At 44.0% G+C, this 22,589-nt stretch overlaps 2 protein-coding genes and 2 long non-coding RNA genes across 4 annotated transcripts in view; 1 reads left to right on the forward strand and 3 right to left on the reverse strand.

The window, feature by feature from the left end:
* The window catches only part of LOC130111450 (SCAN domain-containing protein 3-like), a 29,323-nt gene extending 20,963 nt beyond the window's left edge, over positions 1-8,360 (forward strand). Inside the window, 2 exon segments of the mRNA XM_056278649.1 lie at positions 7,359-7,690; positions 7,693-8,360. Of these exon segments, the coding sequence (XP_056134624.1) occupies positions 7,359-7,690; positions 7,693-8,360 (1,000 nt within the window).
* On the reverse strand, positions 1,363-2,271 carry LOC130123691 (uncharacterized). Its single transcript, XR_008811343.1, has 3 exons — positions 2,207-2,271; positions 1,780-1,836; positions 1,363-1,417 (listed from the first exon to the last, which is right to left on the reverse strand). It is a non-coding gene; the product is annotated as an uncharacterized LOC130123691 (long non-coding RNA).
* On the reverse strand, positions 4,834-7,331 carry LOC130123687 (uncharacterized). Its single transcript, XR_008811342.1, has 3 exons — positions 7,113-7,331; positions 5,350-5,459; positions 4,834-4,965 (listed from the first exon to the last, which is right to left on the reverse strand). It is a non-coding gene; the product is annotated as an uncharacterized LOC130123687 (long non-coding RNA).
* A 5,781-nt stretch (positions 8,361-14,141) lies between the features above and the next one.
* On the reverse strand, positions 14,142-16,542 carry ccl19b (chemokine (C-C motif) ligand 19b). The gene is made up of 4 exons (XM_056294300.1): positions 16,433-16,542; positions 16,076-16,187; positions 15,549-15,623; positions 14,142-14,647 (listed from the first exon to the last, which is right to left on the reverse strand). The coding sequence occupies exons 1-4, from the start codon at positions 16,491-16,493 to the stop codon at positions 14,533-14,535; spliced, it is 363 nt and encodes a 120-aa protein (XP_056150275.1). The 5' UTR covers positions 16,494-16,542; the 3' UTR covers positions 14,142-14,532.
* Positions 16,543-22,589: the final 6,047 nt, after the last annotated feature.

Genomic DNA, 22,589 nt, shown 5'->3' on the forward strand with positions numbered 1-22,589 from the left:
CTCTAACCTCTATGAGGCATCTACAGTAGTTGGGTATTCCTTATGGGAAATAGTACTAAAATAGTTGGATACTTCTAATGGGATATTAAGCTAAAACATGAACATAAGTGAACAATCTACCAGCAAATTGTGCTCAATTACAATATTTCTCTAAAAAGAGAGAAAAAAATCATTAGGTTGCTAGTGCATTTATAAAGGAGACTGGATGTACAGTATATCACTCTATCATGTGCATGCATATGGCCCTCAGTGTGTCTTCCCTAAGGCACTGTTTTCTTGGACACAGAAGGAAAGATTGTGAGGTGCGGGCTTTGCTCTTCCCTTCTTGTGGTAGCCGTGCTCCTTCTTAGAGCTTTTTGGGGGCCGGCCGGCTCCAAGGCTTCTCCTCCCACCCAAAGGGGTCTTTCTTCGTCTCACCGCTGTAGGTTGGACACCTATTGTGGTGGTTGTTTGGAGGAAACCCCTTGGTCTCTTCCGTCCCATCGGTTGGGCTTGTGGTGCTTTCCCTATGGAGAACAAAGCAGACTGGATGGCTGAGTCTGTGTGAGCTTTGAGAAAGTGGACAGAAAAGCCTTAACAGGTGCGCTGTAGCTCTCATCCTCCTCCAACTTCCTTTTCAGGTCTCCAACAAAGTCATCCAGCTGCCTCTTCAGGTCCTCTGTGTCTGATGTGCCTAGATAGATTAAATGGTAATTAATTTGATGCTGAGTATCAGTCAAGGGTAGCGATAGGATCTGAGGATTAGTTGTGACCTTACTTGTTCCAGCTACTGAGCTGCTAGTAGCTTCATAGGTAGCATCAGATGCCTCATCTTGATGTGAGGGTGGTTCGCCTGTCAGGAAGTGGCAAAATGTAGATATTATGTAAGGGATAATGCCCGGAGTGAATTGTCATCCAGCACAGTTAAGAATTGCGAATAATTTTACACTTTTTTGAATGGGACCAATCTCAAATATATGTCCCTAAAGTGTAAAAGACACGGTTACTGCCCTTTGATGCAAATGCAAACTTTTTCATCTGCAACATTCACTGGACAGCCTTTATTGAAACAGCCTGGAGACACACGTGTCTGTCTTTCATGTAGGTAGCTTGTCCTGAGTGACAGCCTTATGGGCTGTTTTTCTTTTAGCCCAGCTGCGCCTTTGTCTTGGCTGTAAGACACAAGCACCTCCCGTTACTGCTGCTGCGCTGCGCACTGCTTGCAGGTGCGTGACATTAGACTAAGACTCTACTACCCCAAGGGGTACGCGTACCCCCACTTGAGAATCAATGCTTCAGGCTATGGCACTCGTGCAAGTGCCCATGCCTGGCCTATCTATATAATGTCTCCCACTCTCCCAATCACTATGTTACCTCCTGATCTCACCTGAGAGGGTCGGAGCAGTCCCAGCAGAATCTCCATCTCCAAGGTGTTCTTCTAGTGGGGGAATTAGATTAAATTATTAAATGAACTTTTTTCTAAAGTTCTAAACAAAACTTTATCAATCAAGTTATCAAACATTTTTATATGTTTTCCCCCGCGATTTTGTAGAAGATCACGTTATCCTCCCCAGTTCCCTTCTCCCCTCTGGTGGCCTCTAGTGGTAACAATCAAACCCATGTTTTATCAATTAATGGACGACCCACAAGGTCTGACCCCAGATCATGAGGCAAGCTGTCAGTGTGTTGTTTAGGTAGACTGACAGGTTGTCTCCCCTCATCTGGAGTCAGCGATTAGGCTCTTTTGAGAGAGGTCCATTGGATTGGCTTGTGTTCCCCTTTTACAATGTTTGTACTCACCCATCACAGGCGTTTGAAAGGCCAGACTTTCAAACCAGTGCTCTGGAGTGGGTCTGCCTGTGTGGCAAATAAATTTGTTTCAGAGTACAATACATCTACTGCCACAAAAAACACATTAACACTTTGGGAATAAGGGTTAGGGTTGTCATTACCAAAATGTTCACTTCAATCTCAAAACGACATTCAGTATCACGAAATTGAAAGTTTGGCAAGCAGGAATGACAATTGTTGACGTATCGGTTCATAAGAAAGAAGTTGATGTTAAATCTAACTGAAATCTGAAATAAGTCAATAGTGAATGGTTAATTTGATTCATTGAAGCCACTTTTGACATGCAATTCGATTTTCATTGACCCTGATGTGAACATACTTTCATATCTTGTACCATGACGTATGCAAACCAGACATCAAAAACATGGAATCTCACCAGAGGCAATCTCGTGGAACATTCTCCGCAGTTGAGGTGTACTGGTTGCCGGTATTGCCTCGTTGACATTGAATGTACAAACAACTGCATTTTGGTGTTTGCAGTTTGCACCGGTCACCCCAACAGCACACGTACACACACTCAGTGATGTGTTCACATGGTACCAGGTGGTACCTGATCCACTGGGGACAGTGAAGTTGGTGTCGTCCTCCTATTTTTGTAAAGTAAAAGAAACAATTAATAAGGGTGCACCAAATTACATGGGAACACACATAGCTCCACAAAACAAGAGCGTTGCGGCGGCCCAGATTTGATTCCAGCTCAGTGCATGTCCCGCGTGTAATCCCCTCTATCTCCCCCCTTCATTTTTGATTGAATCTTATAAAGTAGACCTTCCTATCTCTATGGATGTGTTTATTTTGGGTGAGTAAGAAATTGTTTATTTTCCCAACGGGTTTGTTGCTTGTGATTGCATTGGTTAGACGAGTGTCGCAGCTCCAGCGTTCACATTTTAGTGTGACAGTGCACCTGTGCTGTGCGCTGCCCATATATGGGCTGCCGACAGTACTTCCGAGACAGACCCCGTTCGGCAAGCTATAGTTAACTGTGACCTGCAGACAGAATAAGGGTAAGAATGCTACAAACTGTCCTGCAAGTATGCAATGTGCCTTACCCGTGTGATTCTCTGGCAGTCCACATCTGAGGTAGATGGCCTTGGTTGCCGCCTGACCACCCTGTTGTTGGCAAAATCAGTGAGGCGCCTGATGTAATAGTCCTCGAACCGGGTCACCATAAAGTCAACCAGTTGGGAAAGATTGTAGGCCTTAAGCCTGTGCAGCACATTGTCTTTGATAACCTTCATGGCACTCTCGACATAATTATTCGTGTTGTTCCCACGAGTAACTAGATGTGTGCGCAAGCACAGGGCCCACTCCTCGCGTCTCCCATACACCTAGAAAGTAACAATAAGCTTACAGACCACACTTATAAACATGAGTAGCATACATAATTTGTGACACTGATAAAAAATACTTTAAAGTGCAACCAATTGAATAAATATTGTATTTAGGGATGCCACGATACCACTTTTTCCCTGCCAATAGCGATGCCTGAAGATAAATATCTGACAAGACCAACGCCGATATCTATTCTCTTGGAAATCTGCTTCCAATTAACAGAGACACTAAAAAAAGTGAATGGTCAAGCCTTGGTAACCAATAATGTGCTTCATCATGGATTTCTTTTTCCATCATGAATCAATTGCTGGTATCGGTTGACAGCATCGGCAACTAAAGAGAAGTAGCTAAAAAAACGATACCAGTATTTTTAGTAAATGTCGGCTGATATCGATACTGGCCAAATTAATATATCGGTGGGATCCCTAATTGTATTGTTATTTTCTAAAATCACATACCTTTGCCACATGCTTGAGGAAGTTTGGGTATTTTTTAGCGAGAATCCCATTGTTCAACTCAGCATATGCAGCAGACAGCTCCCCCTCCGTGCTCACATACACCAGGCGCCTGAACTCGGTCAACAGCTGGGGTCGGTCCTCTTTGACAATCTTATTGTGGCTGTCCCAAAGCCAACGCCACATTGCCTGCAGCAGGTGGAATGTACAGAGCAGCAGCCTGGATGTCGGGAAGGTGGCATGGAGGGACTGGCGGAGGGCATCACAGTCGTCCGTCATGATGGTCTGGGGGCCCTCCATGCCACGTCCAAAGAAGCCGTCTGGTGGCAGAAGACCTTTGAGTAGAGTGAATCCAGCCTGCAGCGTTGGTGTATTTTCAGATGTTGTGATGAGAACACCTAAAGGGACCCCCCCTGCGGCACAGTGTGTCATCAGCAAGAAAATGCGATGGTTCTCCCGGTCACAATTCCCTGAGGAATCGACAAAGACTAGCTCTCCGCTCTGCTGGACTGCTGCATGGACACGCTGCATAACGGGTGTACAAATGGCCACTATGAGCTGTCCATCCTTTACCTCCATCTGAGCACATCTGCCACCGTGCTCCTGGTTGATGGCGTCTAATCTTTTTTGAAGATCCACAGCCATCCCTTCGCCTGAGGGAACTCCATAGGCCTTTGCGAAGATTTTGTAGTACAGCCTGTGACGAAAAACAAAGACATCCGTTGAAAATGGTCAATCAGTTTGTTTGCTTTTGATCGTTTTAATATTTTCTTCCGATTGAATTCATTCATTAGGTCGTCCTCAGACAAGTTTGCTAACGTTTTTTTCAATCTTCTCTTTCCTCCATACACTTGGCCAGCTCTGGAGGGCTCTCCACCCCAGCATCCTGCGCTAAAACCTCCAAAAAATATTTTTGTGGGGCGACCCTTTGATTGGTGCCCACATGCAGGTGACTGCTCCCATAGTACAAATCTGCCAGCTGGAAGCTCCGGCCGGGTTTTGGTGACAGTGGACAGTGACCTGCAAATTGCATCGTCCTGAAAGCAACTTCACATGGTCTCTAAACATGGTCTCTTACCTGTAGCAAAACCCAGGGTCAGGAACAATTGACCGATCTGCAGCCACCAGAAAATAGTCGTCACCTTTGTCCTCCTGCAGGTCATATTTTATTGTGTCAAGGGCAGATGAGGGGGAGTGGCCTTGTTGGAAAAGGTCACTCAAACGCTCCACTGTCTCTTTGGAAACATCTCTCTTCCTTAGAGCATCCGCACTAATAAGAAGGTGGTTGTGGTTGTTGTTCCATTTCACCTGAAGCAGGTACCCTTCCCCCAAATGACGATCTGTTGATCTTGAGTAGGCAGGAGAGAAGTACAGTGTAAGACGTATGCATACTGTATCCAAATGTTTTGGTCTGCAGTTTTTACTTACTACTATCCTGATTATATTTGGACTTTTTGACTAGACATTACATTATAGTGGTCCATAAACAATCAAATAACTTTTTTTCAAGGGATAACCTACATATTGCCGTTTAATATCTACTAGTGAGTGAGAACATTATAGACACACACACAAACTCACACACACACATACAGAGAGAGAGGGACAGAAACACAGACAGTCAGACATAAATGCACAGACACAGGCACGTAGAGAGAGACACAGAGACACATGACACCCACATGCACCCACATACAGAACACACACACACACAAACACAAACAAAATTTACCTTGACCTCCTGTCCTCTGTACTCCTTTTCAGGACCACAGTCATGGTGGCAGGACAGCGTGTGTCCTTGGGCCCGGAGCAGTGTGTCTTGTGTTGACATCTGTAATCAACCTGTAAAATAATCAATTATCATTCTGCTTGTAATTCTCTATTGTTTGAGACACACTTGGCCTTTTCCAATACTGACTTAGTATAGACTTGTGGACTTGGGCCTAGGTTTGGTTCCATACGTTTTGCTATGGAGGGGAGGGAATGGGGGGAGGCAAGGGAAACAACACCCATCCTCTCCCTTGATCCCCCTCTCCCCTCCTCCTCCTCCTCCTTTGTGACCATATCAAACCTACGCCCAAGTCCACAAGTCCAATACTATACTAGCAAGTCAGTATTGGAAAAGGAAGACTGTCTTTGGATGCCCTCAAACTTTGCCCTCAAACTGTGCCCTCAAACTGCCCTCAAACTGTCAAACAATGCAGAAACTCAAGATTGCTACCCTTCCATTCTACACTTACTTTGTATGTGTTATATTTCCCTGACTCAGGGTAAGTTCTGGCCTTCCTCCACGTGATGGTTGACGAACTCTCAAAGGCAGAAAACCAGTCCTCCACATCCTCTAATTTACAAATCCTGACCTTCAGCCTCACTCTCTCCTCCTCTCCTACCTCACAAATGATGTGGGAATATCCAGGTGGCAACACTTTCTGTCACCCATATGATAAAGTCAATACATGGTGAATAACCCCATATTGTGGCAGTCATAATTCACTGTCTTTACTGTATTGACTAGCCACAGGACAAATGTCTTCTTCATTTCCGTCACGGATTCAAGGTAATCCGCAGTTTATTATTGACTCCAGCGACTGTTTATCAGCATTTCCCCTCCCAAAAATCCGAATTGTGATTCTGCCTCTTGCAAGGTGGGAGTTTTAATTCTAAGTGCCTCCTGGGTGAAATGAGTTGACTTCTGAACACAATTCAGATTTTTGGGAGGGGGAATGCTGATAAACAGTCACTTTGAAGTCACCTTGAAACCGTGACAGAAATGAAGAAGACATCCTAATCCTGGGGTGAGTCCGAATCAATTTGTAAAAGGCTTTGCCAATCGACAGATATGACTGCATGAAATGGCGAGTGGGTTCGAGATAGCAGTGTAAAGATGAGATTTGGACTGTGGCAAATCAATACGGTAACAACAGTGAATTATGACTGCCACAATATGGGGTAACATGGTGAGCAAAACAATCAAAACGAATATTTTCAAATGTTTTGTTGGTTCATCTTTAAATAAGTGTCAGCTTATTACACTACACTACTCTTAAAAAAATACTTGCACCTAACCTCGAGCTCTTTTGCTTTCTCCTCTGCAATCTGAGTGGGCTTGCAAATCTGACAGCAAAGAATATCTGCCATTTCTGTAAAGCAAAAGGAAGTAGGGGATGAGCAGACAGAAAGTGTGTGTGTGTGTGTGTGTGCGTGCGTGCGTGCGCGCGCGCGCGTGCGTGCGGGTCGAGAGAGAGGGGGCGAGAGAGATAGGAAGGGACTTATGGGTGTGCAGCGAGGGGAAGTTCATCTGGAGTGCGCGTTTTGGCATGTTAAACCTCACTTTCCTTCACAAAGTCAACTCTACTTGTGCAGTAAGTTAGCTAGCTGGTAAATAGTGAGATTGCTTTTTATACACAGGTAACAACTTACTGATCAGCTTTCTTAAATGTGAGAAAGTCTATTTATTAGATATATGTTCATTTTCAGACAACTAACGTTACTTACCTCCGTTCTGTTGTTGACAGCCAGCAGTCCAAAATTACAAAAGCAGCCAGCTGTCCAAAATTGCGAAAAATACAAAATTACAAAATTGAAGGTAGCTAACGTTAGCTTTGCTTCGCACCGAGTTGATAGTTGATTGTTTCCTTAGCAACGCAGCGGAAATCCGGCGTCCGTTCGCGAGATTTGGGACAGGGTACGGGATTTTGGCGAGGGCTATGTAGGGTTCATAATATCGCTGACCGGACGGCTGTCTGGTTTAACTACTCGGATTAAGGAGGTTTCACCTGAATGTGAGTCTACGCATTGTGTCATTCACAGGGAAATGCTGGCTAGCCGAAAAATACCACCGGAACATAACAGCGTATTGAATGATGTCGTTAAAGTTATTAACCACATCAGAGCACGCACCCTTAACTCGCGCCTGTTCGAGCAGCTTTGTGAGGAGATGGACGCGGAGTACAGACACCTTCTCTTATACACAGAAATAAGATGGTTATCCCGAGGGAGATCGCTGGCCAGAGTGTTTGAATTACGAGAGCCGCTGCAGAGATTTCTCTCAGAAAAAAGTCACCGCTGGCAGCACATTTCAGTGACGAGGAATGGGTCGCAAAACTCGCTTACTTGTGCGACATATTCAACCTGCTCAATGAACTCAATCGGTCTCTTCGGGGGGAAATGACAACTGTCTTCAAGTTGGCAGATAAAGTAGCTGCATTTAAAGCCAAACTGGATTTGTGGGGACGGCGCGTGAACAGAGGTATATTTGACATGTTTCAAACATTCGCGGGGATTTTGGAAGAGACTGAGACCGAGCCTTCATTCTCCCAGCTGGTGCACGATCACCTGTCTTTGCTTTTAAAAGAGTTTGAGCGCTACTTCCCAACCACAAAAGAGATCCGCGACCCATTTGTCAACAAACCAGGTGAATCCAGCGTGTCTATGCAAGAAGATCAACTGCTGGAGATCGCAAATGGCGGCGGCCTTAAAAGTATGTTCGAGACAACAACTCTGCCGGTGTTCTGGATTAAAGTCACGGCAGAATACCCTGAGATCGCCACAACAGCACTGAAAACCCTGTCGCCATTTCTGACATCCTATTTGTGTGAAGCGGGATTTTCTGCAGTGACAGCAACCAAAACAAAATTACGGAGTAGACTGGACATAAGCAACACACTTCGGGTGTCATTGTGTCCCATTACCCCTAGATGGGACCGTCTCGTTGCAGAGAAACAAGCTCAGGGCTCCCACTGATTTAGCGTTATGGTGAGTTGTATTTTCATGCAATTTACATTTGTTTTTGTGTTGTATCTTATTTTGAAGGCATGTTTAAACGTTACCATGGCGACCAGAGAGCGTTAGGGGGCAGAGAGGATGTTACTCATGTTATGTTGTTGGCGCGATGTTACGAGGACGCTGCTAATAAAGTTGCATACGAGTACACAGTGGATTCACGTTTATTATTATATTTAGAAAATACCACAGTTTTGATGCCGGTCGTATCATTTTATTTTGTGTATTTATCCGCCACACCTTAAAGGCCGGTCCGTGAAAATATTGTCTGACATTAAACCGGTCCGTGGCGCAAAACAGGTTGGGGACCGCTGAATTACCCCACTCCTCCGAGCCATCCCGGTCGCTGCGCCACGATACATGCAGAGTCGCCAGCCGCTTCTTTTCACCTGACAGTGAGGAGTTTCACCCAGGGGGACGTAGCTCGTGGGAGGATCACGCTATTCCCCCCCCCCCGAATAGGCACCCCGACCAACCAGGACACATACCCAAATCCGGCTTCCCAGCCGTAGACATGGCCAATTGTGTCTGTCGGGACGCCTGACCAAGCTGGAAGTAACATGGGGATTCGAATTGGCAATCCCCATGTTGGTAGGCAACGGAATAGACTGCCACGCCACCTGGATGCCATTTTTTTTTTTTTAGAAATACAAAAAATCCAATTCCTTATGTGTTCAAAGTTACTTGGCTAACATGTTCCCTTCACTCCCTCAACAACTACAGTCAAATTGCTCTTGAGCAGATGGCTTACCTCCTGCCAGCATTTCATCTTGCGAAGTTACTCGGTGGCCAGGAGCAGCAAACTGAGTTTTTGCTGGGGCAGCTATGTTTCTTTGTTGTGGTTGTTGATTTTTATGAATGAACTGTTTGAGAAATTGCATTTTAGTAAAAAATTTAGAGTAAATCGTCCTCGTGAAAGTTGAGGGTGAAACCGAAAGCCGACTGATAGGTTGCCATTTCTGTGCGCTGGATGAACAGATGGCTGCGTGGGAAACGGTCCATTTGTGGGTTCATAATTTCTTTAGGGGGGAGGGTTGTTGTGTGTCGGGTGGGTGGCCTGCGAAGACCTCTCACAGCCCCAGATACAATGTGGGGAAATGACAGGATGCTGCAGAGACTGCCTCCTCTCCCATGTGGTCTCTGTGTCTTGACGGTAATCTTGTCGCTGAAGATGTTAGTTTTCGCTTTCCCAGAAAATTCTGGAAGTAGAACACATGCAATGGGATGATATCAGAGATTGTTTCATCAGGAATAGATCTAGAGTTGGATTGCAAATGCTGTGTTCATTCCAAATGTCCTGGAGGACATCCAAGACCCCTGCAGAGCCCCCCTCCCTCCCAATTAATAAGTCAAGAAAACGTTTTAGAAACGCATTTTGTACATTATAATGCATTGCTATGCTGTTTCCACGACAACAAGAAAACACAAAAAAGGGGCAGGCATTAACTGAATATACAGAATAAGAGATACATGTATTATTGAAGATGGTGAACAGTGTAACCCTGGTCACGTCTGAAGGGAGGGGGTGGGGATTGACTTCACATGCGAGCAAGGGGAATTTTTCTCGCCTGCGTGCATTTGGTAATTTCAAGGAGCCCGTCTGCCCGGAAATGTGTGTGGTAGTGGTAGTGGTGGTGGTGGTGGTGACTGGTGCCGTTTCACGGATCACTGCTCAGATCTCATCTAGGCACGCAGGTCCACTGAGCTCCCTGTATATTTCGTTCGGCAGTCAAGGCGAAGACGCATGGGAACATGTGTCCAACTGTATTTTAATGGCTGTAAGCCCACGTATTTCACCCCAGTGAAATAAATCATTAAGCCAGCGGCAGCAAGTAATTGAATGCACCATTCTGTGTGAGTTTATCAGAAAAAAAACATCGAAATGTGGCTGTTGAATTCGATGTGAATTAAAGAATTTGCGATTGTCATGACACATGGAAATTTCAACCTAACTTGACAAAATTAATGTTTGTCTGGTCCAGACAGCTGTATCTAATCTACTAATACAAACTGTCTCTAGTAGAGTCCAACATCTGGGAGTCATTTCTACAATCAGTGCAGTGAGCCGAACGAGACAGGAGATTTTATTTTCACAGAGGATCAGGACGTAACAGACGCTAATCTATCGTGTCACTGTTAATCCCTGCAGCCTTGTGAAATCAAGTTTATTTGTTTATTTATTAATACCACAAATTACAAAGAGCAGGATAAGCACTTTGGATAATGGATGGATGGACAAATTTGCCTCAGTCGGCTTTACAGGAACACAACATCCTGCCCTCAGACCCTCGCATTGGATAAGGAGCAACTCCCTAAAAAACCCTTTAACAGGGAGAAAAAATAGGAGGAAACCTCAGGGAGAGCAACAGAGGAGAGACCTCTCTCCCAAGACGGACAATGTGCAATGAATGTTGTGTGTACACAATTCACAGAATTCAACAATTGAAACAGGACAACAGAATTACAATGGAACTATAAAATATATGAAGAATATGTGCATAACATAATTGTGTATAACATTACAACATTGAAGTCAATTTGGCTCGATGGTGTTTTAAGCCTCCAACGTACTCTTCAAGGCAGCGCTGCATGGAAGGCACTCCCCCGCCCCCGACAGTTTCAGTCAATCACAGCACTGGCGCTAACCCTAACCAGTTCTGTGATTGGATGAAACTGTTGGGGGCGGGGAGTGCCTTCCATGCAGCGCTGCCCGGAAGAGTACGTTGGGGGCTTAAAACACCATCGAGTGTCAATTTGTGAGTCATGAGCCAGGTTGTTTATAATGATCATCTTGCCTCTTTAAATATATATTTTGATTTGACACAATCTATTGGAATGAGTATATAATTTGGAAGATGGCGGCGGTACGGGGAAAGAATTTACCCCCACCGGATTTCATTCATCCAAGTTAACTGATGCAGAGTGGTCCTAATGGGCAGGAAAATGACAATAAATGCCACATTTACAGGTTGTGAGAGGAGCTGATTTGATTGGCCAAGTTGAAGCCCACCCAAACTCCACCACCACCTCCTTCTCCTCCTCCTCCCTCTTTTTCTTCCTCTTCTTCTTCAAGCTTATTTCCTGTTTCTCAGGGATCGCCACAGCAGATTTGGTAGTTTCCATCGGTACAGATTTCCAGCATGCCTATAGAAAGGGACATTCTACATGTACAGCTCTAGCCCAAATGACAGATGACTGGTACAAAGATTTGGACAGCAAAATTATCTGTGGTGCAGTCCTTTTAGATTTTACAGCAGCATTTGATGTAATTGACCACAAGCTCCTTCTTGAAAAGCTGGAGTCTTATGGTTTTAGACCATCTGCAATGGCCTGGGTGGAAAGTTATTTGACACATAGATTACAGAGAGTCTTCTTTAATGGAGATTACTCAGATGGTGTATCTATAGAGTGTGGAATTCCTCAAGGAAAATGCCTAGGTCCACTTATGTACTCCATTTTTACAAATGATTTACCCCTCGCTCTAAAAGATGCTAAATTAATGATGTATGCAGATGACACTACAGTGTATGCATCAGCAACAACACCTGCTGAGTTAAATGTCATCCTGAATAGGGAGCTAGATATAATCTGGAAATGGGTCTTTGAAAACAAAGTGATACTTAATGCAACTAAAATGAAAAGCATTATATTTGGTTCAAATCATTATCTTAGAAAAGAGCCAGAGCTAAAACTCTTTATAAATAAAACACCAATCCAACAAGTAAAGGAAACTAAGCTCCTGGGCATCATTCTTGATAATAAACTGTCCTGGTCAAAACACAGTGACATTGTTGTAAACAGAATGGGTAAGGCATTGGCAGTGGTAAGGTGATGCAGAAAATACCTCACACCAGAATTGACTAAAATGGTAATAAACACTATTGTTCTCTCACAGCTCGACTATTGCCAAATAATATTGGCGAATGCTATGAAAAAGGGTTTAAGCAAACTCCAGTTGCTACAGAACAAGGCGGCGCGCCTTGCTCTCCAATGTCCATAAAATACGAACATCAACAGCATGCACTTCTGTCTACAATGGTTAAAAGTTGAGGACAGAATGAATGCTGCACTTCTATCTTCAATATGGATACAAAACTCCATTATATCAGTACAATCAGTTAAAACACAATTCAGAATCATTTACATATGCCACTAGACAGGCAATAGAAGGCCGGTTTTCACTTCCTAAGCCAAACACTAATTTTCTGAAATGTACGGTAGAATACAGATCAATGAAAGCATGGAATTCCTTACCACTGTCAATGACTAAACTGACACGGAAATCAATATTTAAACAGCAAATAAAGAAACACCTTGGAATGTTATATTTGTAGGATGCAAAATACATGGTCATACGCACACATATTACACACACACACACACACACACACACACACACACACACACAAACAGGACAGGGTAAGGTGTGATTTGAACTGAATTGTATAGCCTGGATGGTTTCAACAGTTTGTATATTGGAATGATTTATGTATGTGTCTTTGCTGTTGGATGATGACTTATGTGTACTGTAAAGTTTAATGTAGGTTTTTGCTATTTTTGTTTGTTTTGTTTTTGTTTTTCTCTGTCTTGTTTTAAATGTATTTATTAAATGTATTGTTTTTATGTGAACCCCAGTAAGACTAGCGGTGCTTTAGGGCACAGCTGATGGGGGATCCTGATAACTAAACTAAACTAAACCCTGTGGTCTTGACCGTATGGTATGGTCTTGTCAATCTGCATAATGATTTGGCAAAATTTTATATTGGATGCTCTTCCTGACACAACCGCTAACCCTATGGATGGGGGCATAGGTAAAGCGCTGCATGCCATCCCAGCATTCATGGACTTGTGCCCATCCCTGTCGCTAACCCACCCAAACTCCACCTGCTTATAATGTATTCATCCTCATCCAAACTCTTTATCAACTAGGTCACCAAATTACCAAAAATATATTCACATAATCACCTATGTGCACCTGCGCTTGCACCTTGGCCAGTTTAAAAAACAGCACCCTTAGTGTTAAAAGCTGTATTATCTCTCCAGTGTCAATGGTTTTGGCACAGAATTCAGGGAGGATTGTATGAGGAGTGTACTGACTACAATAAATAAGAAAAGGAACTGGACACAGATTACCATCCCTGTATTTGAGTCATCTTCACATTTTTATCATCTAATCATTTGGGTAATGCTCTCATCACAACCTGAATTGAACGCAATTTCATTTGCATTCAATTCAATGCAGTGAATAAACTTTATTTATCATCGGCATCAAAAAGCAACCAACACATAAGGACGTCAAGGGATCAGCTGTCTGTGTGAGACTGACCGAAGAAGGATCATATTCTGTAGGAGAAATTACAGGAATGAGAGCTACGGAGAGCGAGGGAGGAGGGTTTTTTTTTTTTTTTAAACGTCCATACAAAAGCATGTGGAAGTGTAAGGGAGGAAGATGATACAGGAGAGGATTTGTACTGCCATGTGGGACCTGGAGCGTGTTTTCAAGAGATGAGTTTTCAGCGTTTGATGGAAGATTGTTCTATTGCCCGGACTGGAGGTTAAGTGGCAAGAAAACAAGGTTTGAGAAAGAATCACATCTATTTTTTCATTCATGAAGCCATTCCTCCACCAAACCATATCGTCGCTTTTTATAGAGTAAAGGCAAGTACTGGAACTGGAAAAAAAGGTCAACTTCAGTGGTCAGATTTCATTTTAAAAGCAAAGCTTTATTGGTAGTACTTGTCATTGTAGAATACAGCACCACAAACACATTGAAAAAAGAGGAACGTATACATGAAAAGCAAAAGTCATATCTCAACAATCATCATTTGATGGGCGCTTTGATTCAAAGTGCCTTACAGTACCATGAATGAGCTTGTTTTAGCACAAGCGATGCCCTGCAGATTCAAACCCCATCAGCACCCCAGTGCCTTGCTCTGCACACCAAACAAACCTGCATACAGTAAAAACAAATTAACAAAAACAAAAGCACTCCCACATTCCTGAACTCAGTGCTACAGAAACTGATGGGTTGAAATGAGGCTCTCCAGCGCCAAAGACATTCTGCAGCACAGGACTGGACTTTCTGAAGTTCGTTCAATGTGGTTATTGTTATTGACTAAAATGTTGAAATTATTCAGTGGCAACTTCTGTTTTTGGCATTTTGAGACTGATTATATGATCCGCTGAACTTCATCCTCGCCAGAGTCGACTCCACTTCTGTTTTCCGGGTCACTGCCTGCTTTCTGTTCCTGTGAGGGAGACATCCAGAAAGGAAGACAACATTTAGTTAGGTATAACAGGCCAAATCCAGGGAAATCTTTAAACATTTTTTTTGTTGTAGTTTTTTCTTCCTAATTGTACTTGGCCAATCACCCTATTTTCCGTCCCGGTCACTGCTCCACCCCCTCTGCTGAGTCAGGGAGGGCTGCAGACTATCACATGCCTCCTCCGATACATGTGGAGTCGCCAGCTGCTTCTTTTCCCCTGACAGTGAGAGTTTCACTGGGGGGACATAGTGCGTGGGAGGATCATGCTATTCCCCCTTCCCCCCGACCAGGCGCCCCGACTGACCAGAGGAGGTGTTAGTGCAGCGACCAGGACAAATACCCACATCCGGCTTCCCACCTGCAGACATGGGCAGTTGTGTCGGTAGGGACGCCTGACCAAGCCTGAGGTAACACAGGGATTCGAACTGGCAATCCTCGTGTTGGTAGGCAGAGGAATAGACCACTACGCTACCTGGACGCCCCATCTTTAAACATTTTAAAGGTACCACAAATCTGTGAGGGGATCTATGGAGCTTGTCTTTGAGCCACCTTCATGTCAAACCAGGAATCGACAGAGCGGTAGTTTATAGTCAGAGACATTCGTTCAATAAGGACTCATTTCTATATTACGTCATGAAACGTAAAGCAGTTTTCTTGGAACTTTTTACAGACTCCTCAGATTATAGCTTTAGATTAGCGAACCCCATTCACAGTTTTCCTGATTGTTAACTGTATTTCTACAAACTTCTCATTGTACTTTGGTCATTTGAGTAACACTTAAGGTTAATCTTTTCTCAAAACAAACCCAAGTGGGGACAGCAAATTATGTGGATCAATGTACCACTACTTACTTTACTGCTTAGCTCTATTTGTGGACAGATACCTGATGAGCTTCTTCACCCATTCGCTCTTGTTGGGGTGGGGGACACACAGGCTTCTTCCAATTTTAGTAACCAGCCTGGAAAACAAGTTGAGACAAGAAAAATTTACACTCAGCTGCAGTTTTCCTAACAGGAAAAATATCTTCCCTCTGCTTTCCTGCTGTTGCAATCACTAAACTAGGATGCAGAGAATTAGCTTGGTCATGCCTCCGCTTCGCCTTGACAAATGCTGCTCTTTTAGGGTGCACTTTGGCAACCTACCCAAGCCTGAAACTGATCCCATGGAGCTATTTGGGGGCCCAAAGTAGAAGACTTATGGATTTTCTGGGCCCCCAAAAATGTTTGCAGCTGAGTGAGTGACATGTTCAGTGTACCTTACATAGACGGTTTAAACACACTCGAAAAAAACAAATCTGCACAGCCCACATAGCCATTTAGAGAGGGGCCTGAGAAACCTTCTAACAAACTAAGCAACTTTCTCTCACCTGGAAAAGGTGAATTTTTTCATGAAGGATAGGTTGCTACTCACACAGTGGCGTTGATGGAGCAACCCATGCCTTCTTGGATGTGGAATGAAGTGATATGACTGCGGCGGACCGGCTTGTCGGTGACAGACATACAGCAGTCCACAAGGATCTCGGCTGCAAGAAAACCAAGGGAGAAATTAAGTCAGTAGATACTGGAGACTATGCAGTAGAGACAAGAAGATAGGTGGATACAGATGGATGGACAGAAATGAGTTTTAACTAAAACTCAACAAACTACTCTCAATAAAGGGAGCAAATTTAACCTCACAGTAACTTTTTTTTACAGTATTCTTTACACAGATATATATATATATATATACATGTGTGTGTGTGTGTGTGTGTGTGTGTGTTCTACTTACACTCTGCAAAGCCAATGCAGATGACTGCTAGCAGGAGAAGGGCTGCTACTCGAGATGCCATGTTGCCGGTTTGTTCTAAGCTTTGTTGCTCTGCTGAGCTTTCAGGTGTGTGAAGATGCTGAGATGAGGATGAGAGGCGAGTAACGGATGTATTTATACATGCTTTTCAGCTTTCACTTTCATTCTTAGTTGAATGAGGTGAAAGTTTAAGTTTGTCTGGGAAAGCCAAACCTACTTGTCAGAACAATGTTTGATCATTCCTTCCCCCTTTTTTTTTTGTTCTCACACACACTTGGCAGTACGGTTGCTTTTGATGGCAAGGTGGTCCAGTGGTTAGTGCTGTTGCCTCACAGGAAGACGGTACTGGGTTCAAGGCCCAGGCTGTTGTAGGTCCTTTCTGTTTGGAGTTTTCATGTTCTCCCCATGTCTGCGTGGGTTTCTTCTGAGTGCTCCAGTTTCCTCCCACCATTAAAAAGACATGCATGTTAGGGTTAACACTCCTGTCTGTGCCCCTGAGCAAGGCAGTGGATAGAAGAACTGGAGTTGGTTCCCGGGTGCTGCAGCTGCCTACTGCTCCTATACAATAGGATGGGTTAAATGCTGAAGGCAAATTTCATTGTGATTGAACAACTGACAAACTAAAGTGGCTTTCTTTCTTTCTCTGTCTTGTCTGCGTTTGAAACATCGGGACGTTTGATATCGAGGCTCCTGGGCTTTAATATTGATGTGTCTTTTTCCTCTCTGTGTCTTGGAGTTCCCCCTAAAAACTTATGTAAAGTTGATGCCAATCTCCTGAAAAATTTCCTAGTAGCAACTAAAAAAGGTGTCACCAAATGTTGGCTGCAGAAAAATCCTCCAAATATGGACCGTTTTACTGGAATTGTCGATTATATATGCTCCATGGAAAAGATGACTTTCGCCCTCCTACAGAAAGACAAAGGGAAAAATGGGATTGCTTCTTTCTCATTAGGCAACATTGCTGAAGTCCCTGTGTGATGACCCGTACCAGTATATGTGTCAGTATATGTGTCTATGGTGTTGGATGATAACAGGCAAGACCTCCTGTTCTGTAATTTGTTTGTTTGTATTTTAAATGCTATTAAAAATAAAAGTGTTAAAAAAAGACATGCATGTTAGGGTTAATACTCCTGTCTGTGCCCCTGAGCAAGGCAGTGGAAAGAGCTGGAGTTGGTCCCCACTTGCTGCAGCTGCCCACTGCTCCTATACAATAGGATGTGTTTAATGCAGAGAACGCATTCATTATAACCTGTACAATGACAAAATGAAGTGGTTTTCTTCTTCCTTCCTTTTATTTTTTTGTGTGTCATAACTCACTTTTTCATTTCACTGCACTCGGGACTTGTACTTGTGTGTACGTGACAAATAAAACTCTTGAATCTTTAATCTTTTTTTCTATTCCTAAAGGAACGAAACCCTCATTTCCCCATGCATTCCTGTCAAGCCCCCCCACACACACACACACACACAAACGCACACACACATTCTATGAACATGCGAACGCTTGATGATGAGGCTGCTCCTCAGGATAGACGAATTTTCCCGCCCTTACCTAGGGCGCCAGGGTGGGTGCATTGTTCCTCCGGTCTAAACATCCGTAGCCGGATGTAAACACGCAAACCTAGATCTGCGATATCGTCAACAACATTAAACATTAAAAATGGACATTAGAAAATCAAAAAAATGGCCCAGGGACACATCGCGCGATATGTGGCTGTACTAATACACGGAAACGCCTGAATGAGTGGTTGGATAGAGATTGTGTTGCTCATCGACCTGCCACAAAACGACAATGTCCCTGCATCCCATTGTTTTCCTCTCACAGAAAACCAACAGCAGATTTCGAATCACGGATGTGGTTGAAGGCTTTTGAATTTGAAGAAACCACCGAAAAACGTCTTTGTTTGTTCCCATCACTTCATTGCCAAAAAGCCAGCCAAAGAAAACCCTTCCCCCGAACTGGCGTAACTAGCTAGCTACTCGTTCCACCGGAAAAGAAAAGCGTAGGGTGGCCCGAATGCGGAAATGGACAGGAAGTGCCGCGTAAACTTGTCAAGCGACACCGCAGGGTTACGACCCCAGCTTCTGCCGAGCACTGACCCCTACACAAAGGCGACAGGACAGTGTGAAGTAAAGTCAGGGTTTTAACGTGTGGTAATAAGGTAGCAGCACCACGGTCACCCGTCAAATTATTTTTATCTTTCAAGTCTAGGTGTCATTCTCTCTCGTGTATGTTTTTTATTTCTGTATTACTGACTATTGTATCTTGGGAGTGTGTGTGTGTGCGTGTGTGTGTGTGTGAGAGAGAGAGAGGCAGGCAGACAGACAGAAAACAGAAGGAGAGAGAAAGAAAGAAAGTGAGTGCTCGTGTATTTAGAGTATTTGAACGTGTGTTAAAGTATTTGAACATTTCGCATGTGCAGGTTTGACTGCTTTTTGAGGTGTGTGTGTGTGTGTGTGTGTGTGTGTGTGTGTGTGTGTGTGTGTGTGTGTGTGTGTGTGTGTGTGTGTGTGTGAATGTCGTGCACTAGTGTCTCTGTGCAGGTCTGTACTTGCCTGCATGTGCAAAGGTGGTAGCTTTCGTTTAGAACTATTGAGTAAGGAGTGACAGTAGCATAAATACCCCGTCTGCCCCGGGCCCGGCTATGCCTGCAGCTATTTCCCTTGTGTGTTTTCATGTGTTTACTTTCTCCCCACATGTCTCCTGTTTTGCCCTGTGTGTAGGTGGACTGCATTTTATACAGCGCTTTTCCAGTCTACCGACTACTCAGCACTTTTGTAAAGTGTATGTGTAACAGCCACCAATGACTAGACTCGCTGGCCCTTGGCTAACGGGTCAGACCCTTTAGTCGACTGGTTAACGTAGTCGCCCGTGGTGCGGGAGATCTGGGTTCGCATCCAGACTGCCCCCCAACTTCGCTACATTGGTGTCAGAAGTGGGATGGTAAGACCGTGAGGCCATCGGAAAGCGCGTGTGCCCAGAGTCGTGAGGGAGCTGATATGCTGAAGCACGGGGACGCGCTTCCCAACAGAGGGGGGTAGTGTAACGACCACGGATGAATAGATTCGCCAGCCCTTGGCTAACGGGTCGGACGCTAGCTGACTGGTTAGCGCAGCCGCCCGTGGTTCGGGAGACCTGGGTTCGCGTCCCGGCTGCGGCTGTTCCCGGCTGCCCCCCCGAATTCACTACATTGCTCACGTCTCTGGCCGCACGCGCTTCCGATGGCCTCACGGTCTCACCGTCCCACTTCTGACACCAGTGTAGTAAATTCGGAGGCAAGCTGGGGTCCGCAGCAGCCGTGGTCATTACATTATGCCTCACATTCACCCATTCATACACACACATTACTACAGTGATGAAGCCACTGAAAGCCATTGAAACTCACCCACAGGTGGATTAGTATAAAGTTCTGTCTTAATGAGATACGTGTGGCCTCTCCTGCTGGCGTACAATAGACTGAATGTCAGTGTCAGTGTTTGTGCATCCAGTCTGCATGAGCTGGAACACAGTTTCATCAGTCAGCCTGTTTCTCTCTTTTGACTTGATGTGCTTCCAAACATGCTGGCCGTCAAGAGTGCAAAATCCCAGAGAAGCGGAAAGCGGGACACGGGTAGTAGTTTCCAAAATGAAATTCCTCTCTCGTTGCACTCTGCTTGAAAGAAGGGGTCTGACTGTAGTTTGCAAAGTTCAAGCTGCAACTCTGGGGGTTTCTCACTGACGGCAGCAGAGAGGGGGTCAGTTACGCAGTTCATGGCTGCATAGCATGGAAATCTGTGTGTGTGTGTGTGTGTGGGGGGGGGGGGTTGGCTTCCTTCCCTGGCACCCATTCACTAGCTCATTGACTGACTCATTCACCTAGCGTGCCCAGCCTGCACACCTGCCTTCTGTCAACTCATCAACTCAACAGTATATTAACTATGGTTCTCCATCCACTTATTGCCAGATTTCAGCTCCAGTGGATCAGAGTCAGAATCAGAATCGTGTTTATTGGCCATGTAGGTTTGCACGTACATGGAATTTGACTCCGGTTTCGTGGCTCTCTTGGTGTACTTAACATAGAATAACAACACTACAACACAACAATCTTCAGATATATACACACAAGGATTGACTATATACAGGTGAAATAAGAGGTGATAAAGTGCAATAGTGCAGAGAATATATCAGAAATGCTGAAATAGATGTTAGCAGGTTACTTACATACCACTGTGGTAGATGGACATGACAGAGCATACCAGTATATCAGTACGTATATCAGACAGTGATCAGAGAGGCTCAGGGCTGCACGGGGGACAGAGAGATAAGTGTCCTTTTATATTGTGTAGCAATGATTCAGTGTTTTTGTCCCTTGATTACTACTCTGGTCCCCTGCCTGCCTGCCTCGCCCGCTCTCTTGCTAAACCCCCGAGCTTATCCTCAGCCAGCCACGCTCACTCCCTCATCCACCGTCGCCTCTCTACCTTCTGCCTTGCCTGCCATCCTCATTCCCCCCCTTTATCCCTACAATAAACCCCTTTTCAGGTTGCTTCATTCCACTGTCTGTGTCTGCATTTGGGTCCTGGTCCGCCTCTACTGATCCTAACACCGACAGAAGTTGAAACTTTGCTCTCTCTCATATGTACTGGTCCTGTCCACAACTGCAACCATTCTGGTTTTCAGTGTTTGATACGTTATCTACTGTCTTACATATACCACTACAACCATGCCCACTGCTAGCCATATTTGGTGTGGCATCAGAACCCTCACCAAACACAGCCTGAAATGGAGATATAAATGTCCTATATTTTTATTGTGTTTTGATGTTTTATCTTGACTATGTGCATTATTTTATCCTGTTGTGTAAGGCACCTTGTAACATTGTTTAGAAAGGTGCAATATAAGGTTTATTATTATTCTTTACAACACTCCTAGCAAGAAGAAGGCTATCAGTATCTTGGAAATCTCCAAAACCCCCCTCTTTTTCATTCTGGTTGAATGATATGGTCTTCCTAAGCTTGGGAAAAATAAATTCTCTCTTAGGGGGGCCACTCATGGTTTCCTCAAGCTATGGAGACCATTTATTGAGTATTTCAGTAACTTGTCAACCATTCCCCAAGAATAAGAATCAAATCACTGGCCTGTTTACTACTTGTATAATCTTTCTTTTATAACTTGATCTATTTAGTATGCTGGTATCTCTGTAATCAGATTGGACACAGACAGGTTACAGACAGACAGACAGTGTCCCATTTACTCCACTAAATAACTATGTTCCCCCACCCCCTCGTCTCTTTTTTGTTTGTGATGTTATAGTTACAGTCACAAAATAATATCGTAACTGTTGTACTTGACCCACTTTCACCAATAAAAAAAATGTATGAACAAACCAAGTTCAAACTTTGCCAAAGATAATGAATGAAACACTTCATGAGCAATACCTGGAATTCAGACCACAGAGTTTGGTTGATGTCTGTCGGTTCTCTTCCAAACCAGGGTGTGCCGAGACACTTCCTGATCAAATCAGATGAGATGAAATTCCTGCTGTTATTGCGGAATTTCCACCATGAAGTGTGTAGGAGCCTAAAGTATTAAATATAAATAATAAAATATTAAATATAAATATTTGACTAATTAGCATGCAATGATTTACAGTTCATATTTACAGTAATGCAATAAGTTAATTGTTGGATTCCTTGCACTTAAAAGGTGTGTGAATAGTTTCAAATGTATAAGATCTCATGTTACATTTGTAATATTTGGGACTAGGTGACTATAATTGTTGCTTCCTAGTAACTGCACGCACCTTTAATTGTCTTTTGATACTCTGGTGATGAGAGTTGGAGAAGACTGGGGGGGTGGAGTTAGGCAAGGGAAGAGTGGAGCCATACAGTTTTTTGACCTGTCGGTCTCCTTTTCTTATTAACCTTTTTTCGCTAATGGACAATCGTTCTGTACCAAATATTTCTTGTGTTGAAGTAAATTTGCAGAGTGGTCCCGTGGATACATTTTTTTTTCTTACATTTTTTTGTTTTGTTTCTGATGTGGTTACGGACGAGGGGAGTCACTAGAGCATTAAGCTAAGGCTTCATTCTTTGGAAACCTACAAAGTGTATTTTATTTAACTGAGTCACTCTTGTGTACCTTTGCATGCATTCTTTA

This window comes from Lampris incognitus, chromosome 1 (genome assembly GCF_029633865.1).
Source record: "Lampris incognitus isolate fLamInc1 chromosome 1, fLamInc1.hap2, whole genome shotgun sequence".
NCBI classification, from domain to species: Eukaryota; Metazoa; Chordata; class Actinopteri; order Lampriformes; family Lampridae; genus Lampris; species Lampris incognitus.

What these genes read in the sequence shown, in the direction of transcription:
- ccl19b (XM_056294300.1), bottom strand. Translation starts at nt 16,493, where the DNA reads ATGGCATCTCGAGTAGCAGCCCTTCTCCTGCTAGCAGTCATCTGCATT. An exon ending in TGCTCCATCAACGCCACTGT is followed by an intron (nt 15,624 to 16,075) that starts GTGAGTAGCAAC and finishes CTTGTTTTCCAG; the next exon opens with GCTGGTTACTAAAATTGGAA. An exon ending in TGGGTGAAGAAGCTCATCAG is followed by an intron (nt 14,648 to 15,548) that starts GTATCTGTCCAC and finishes TCTCCCTCACAG; the next exon opens with GAACAGAAAGCAGGCAGTGA.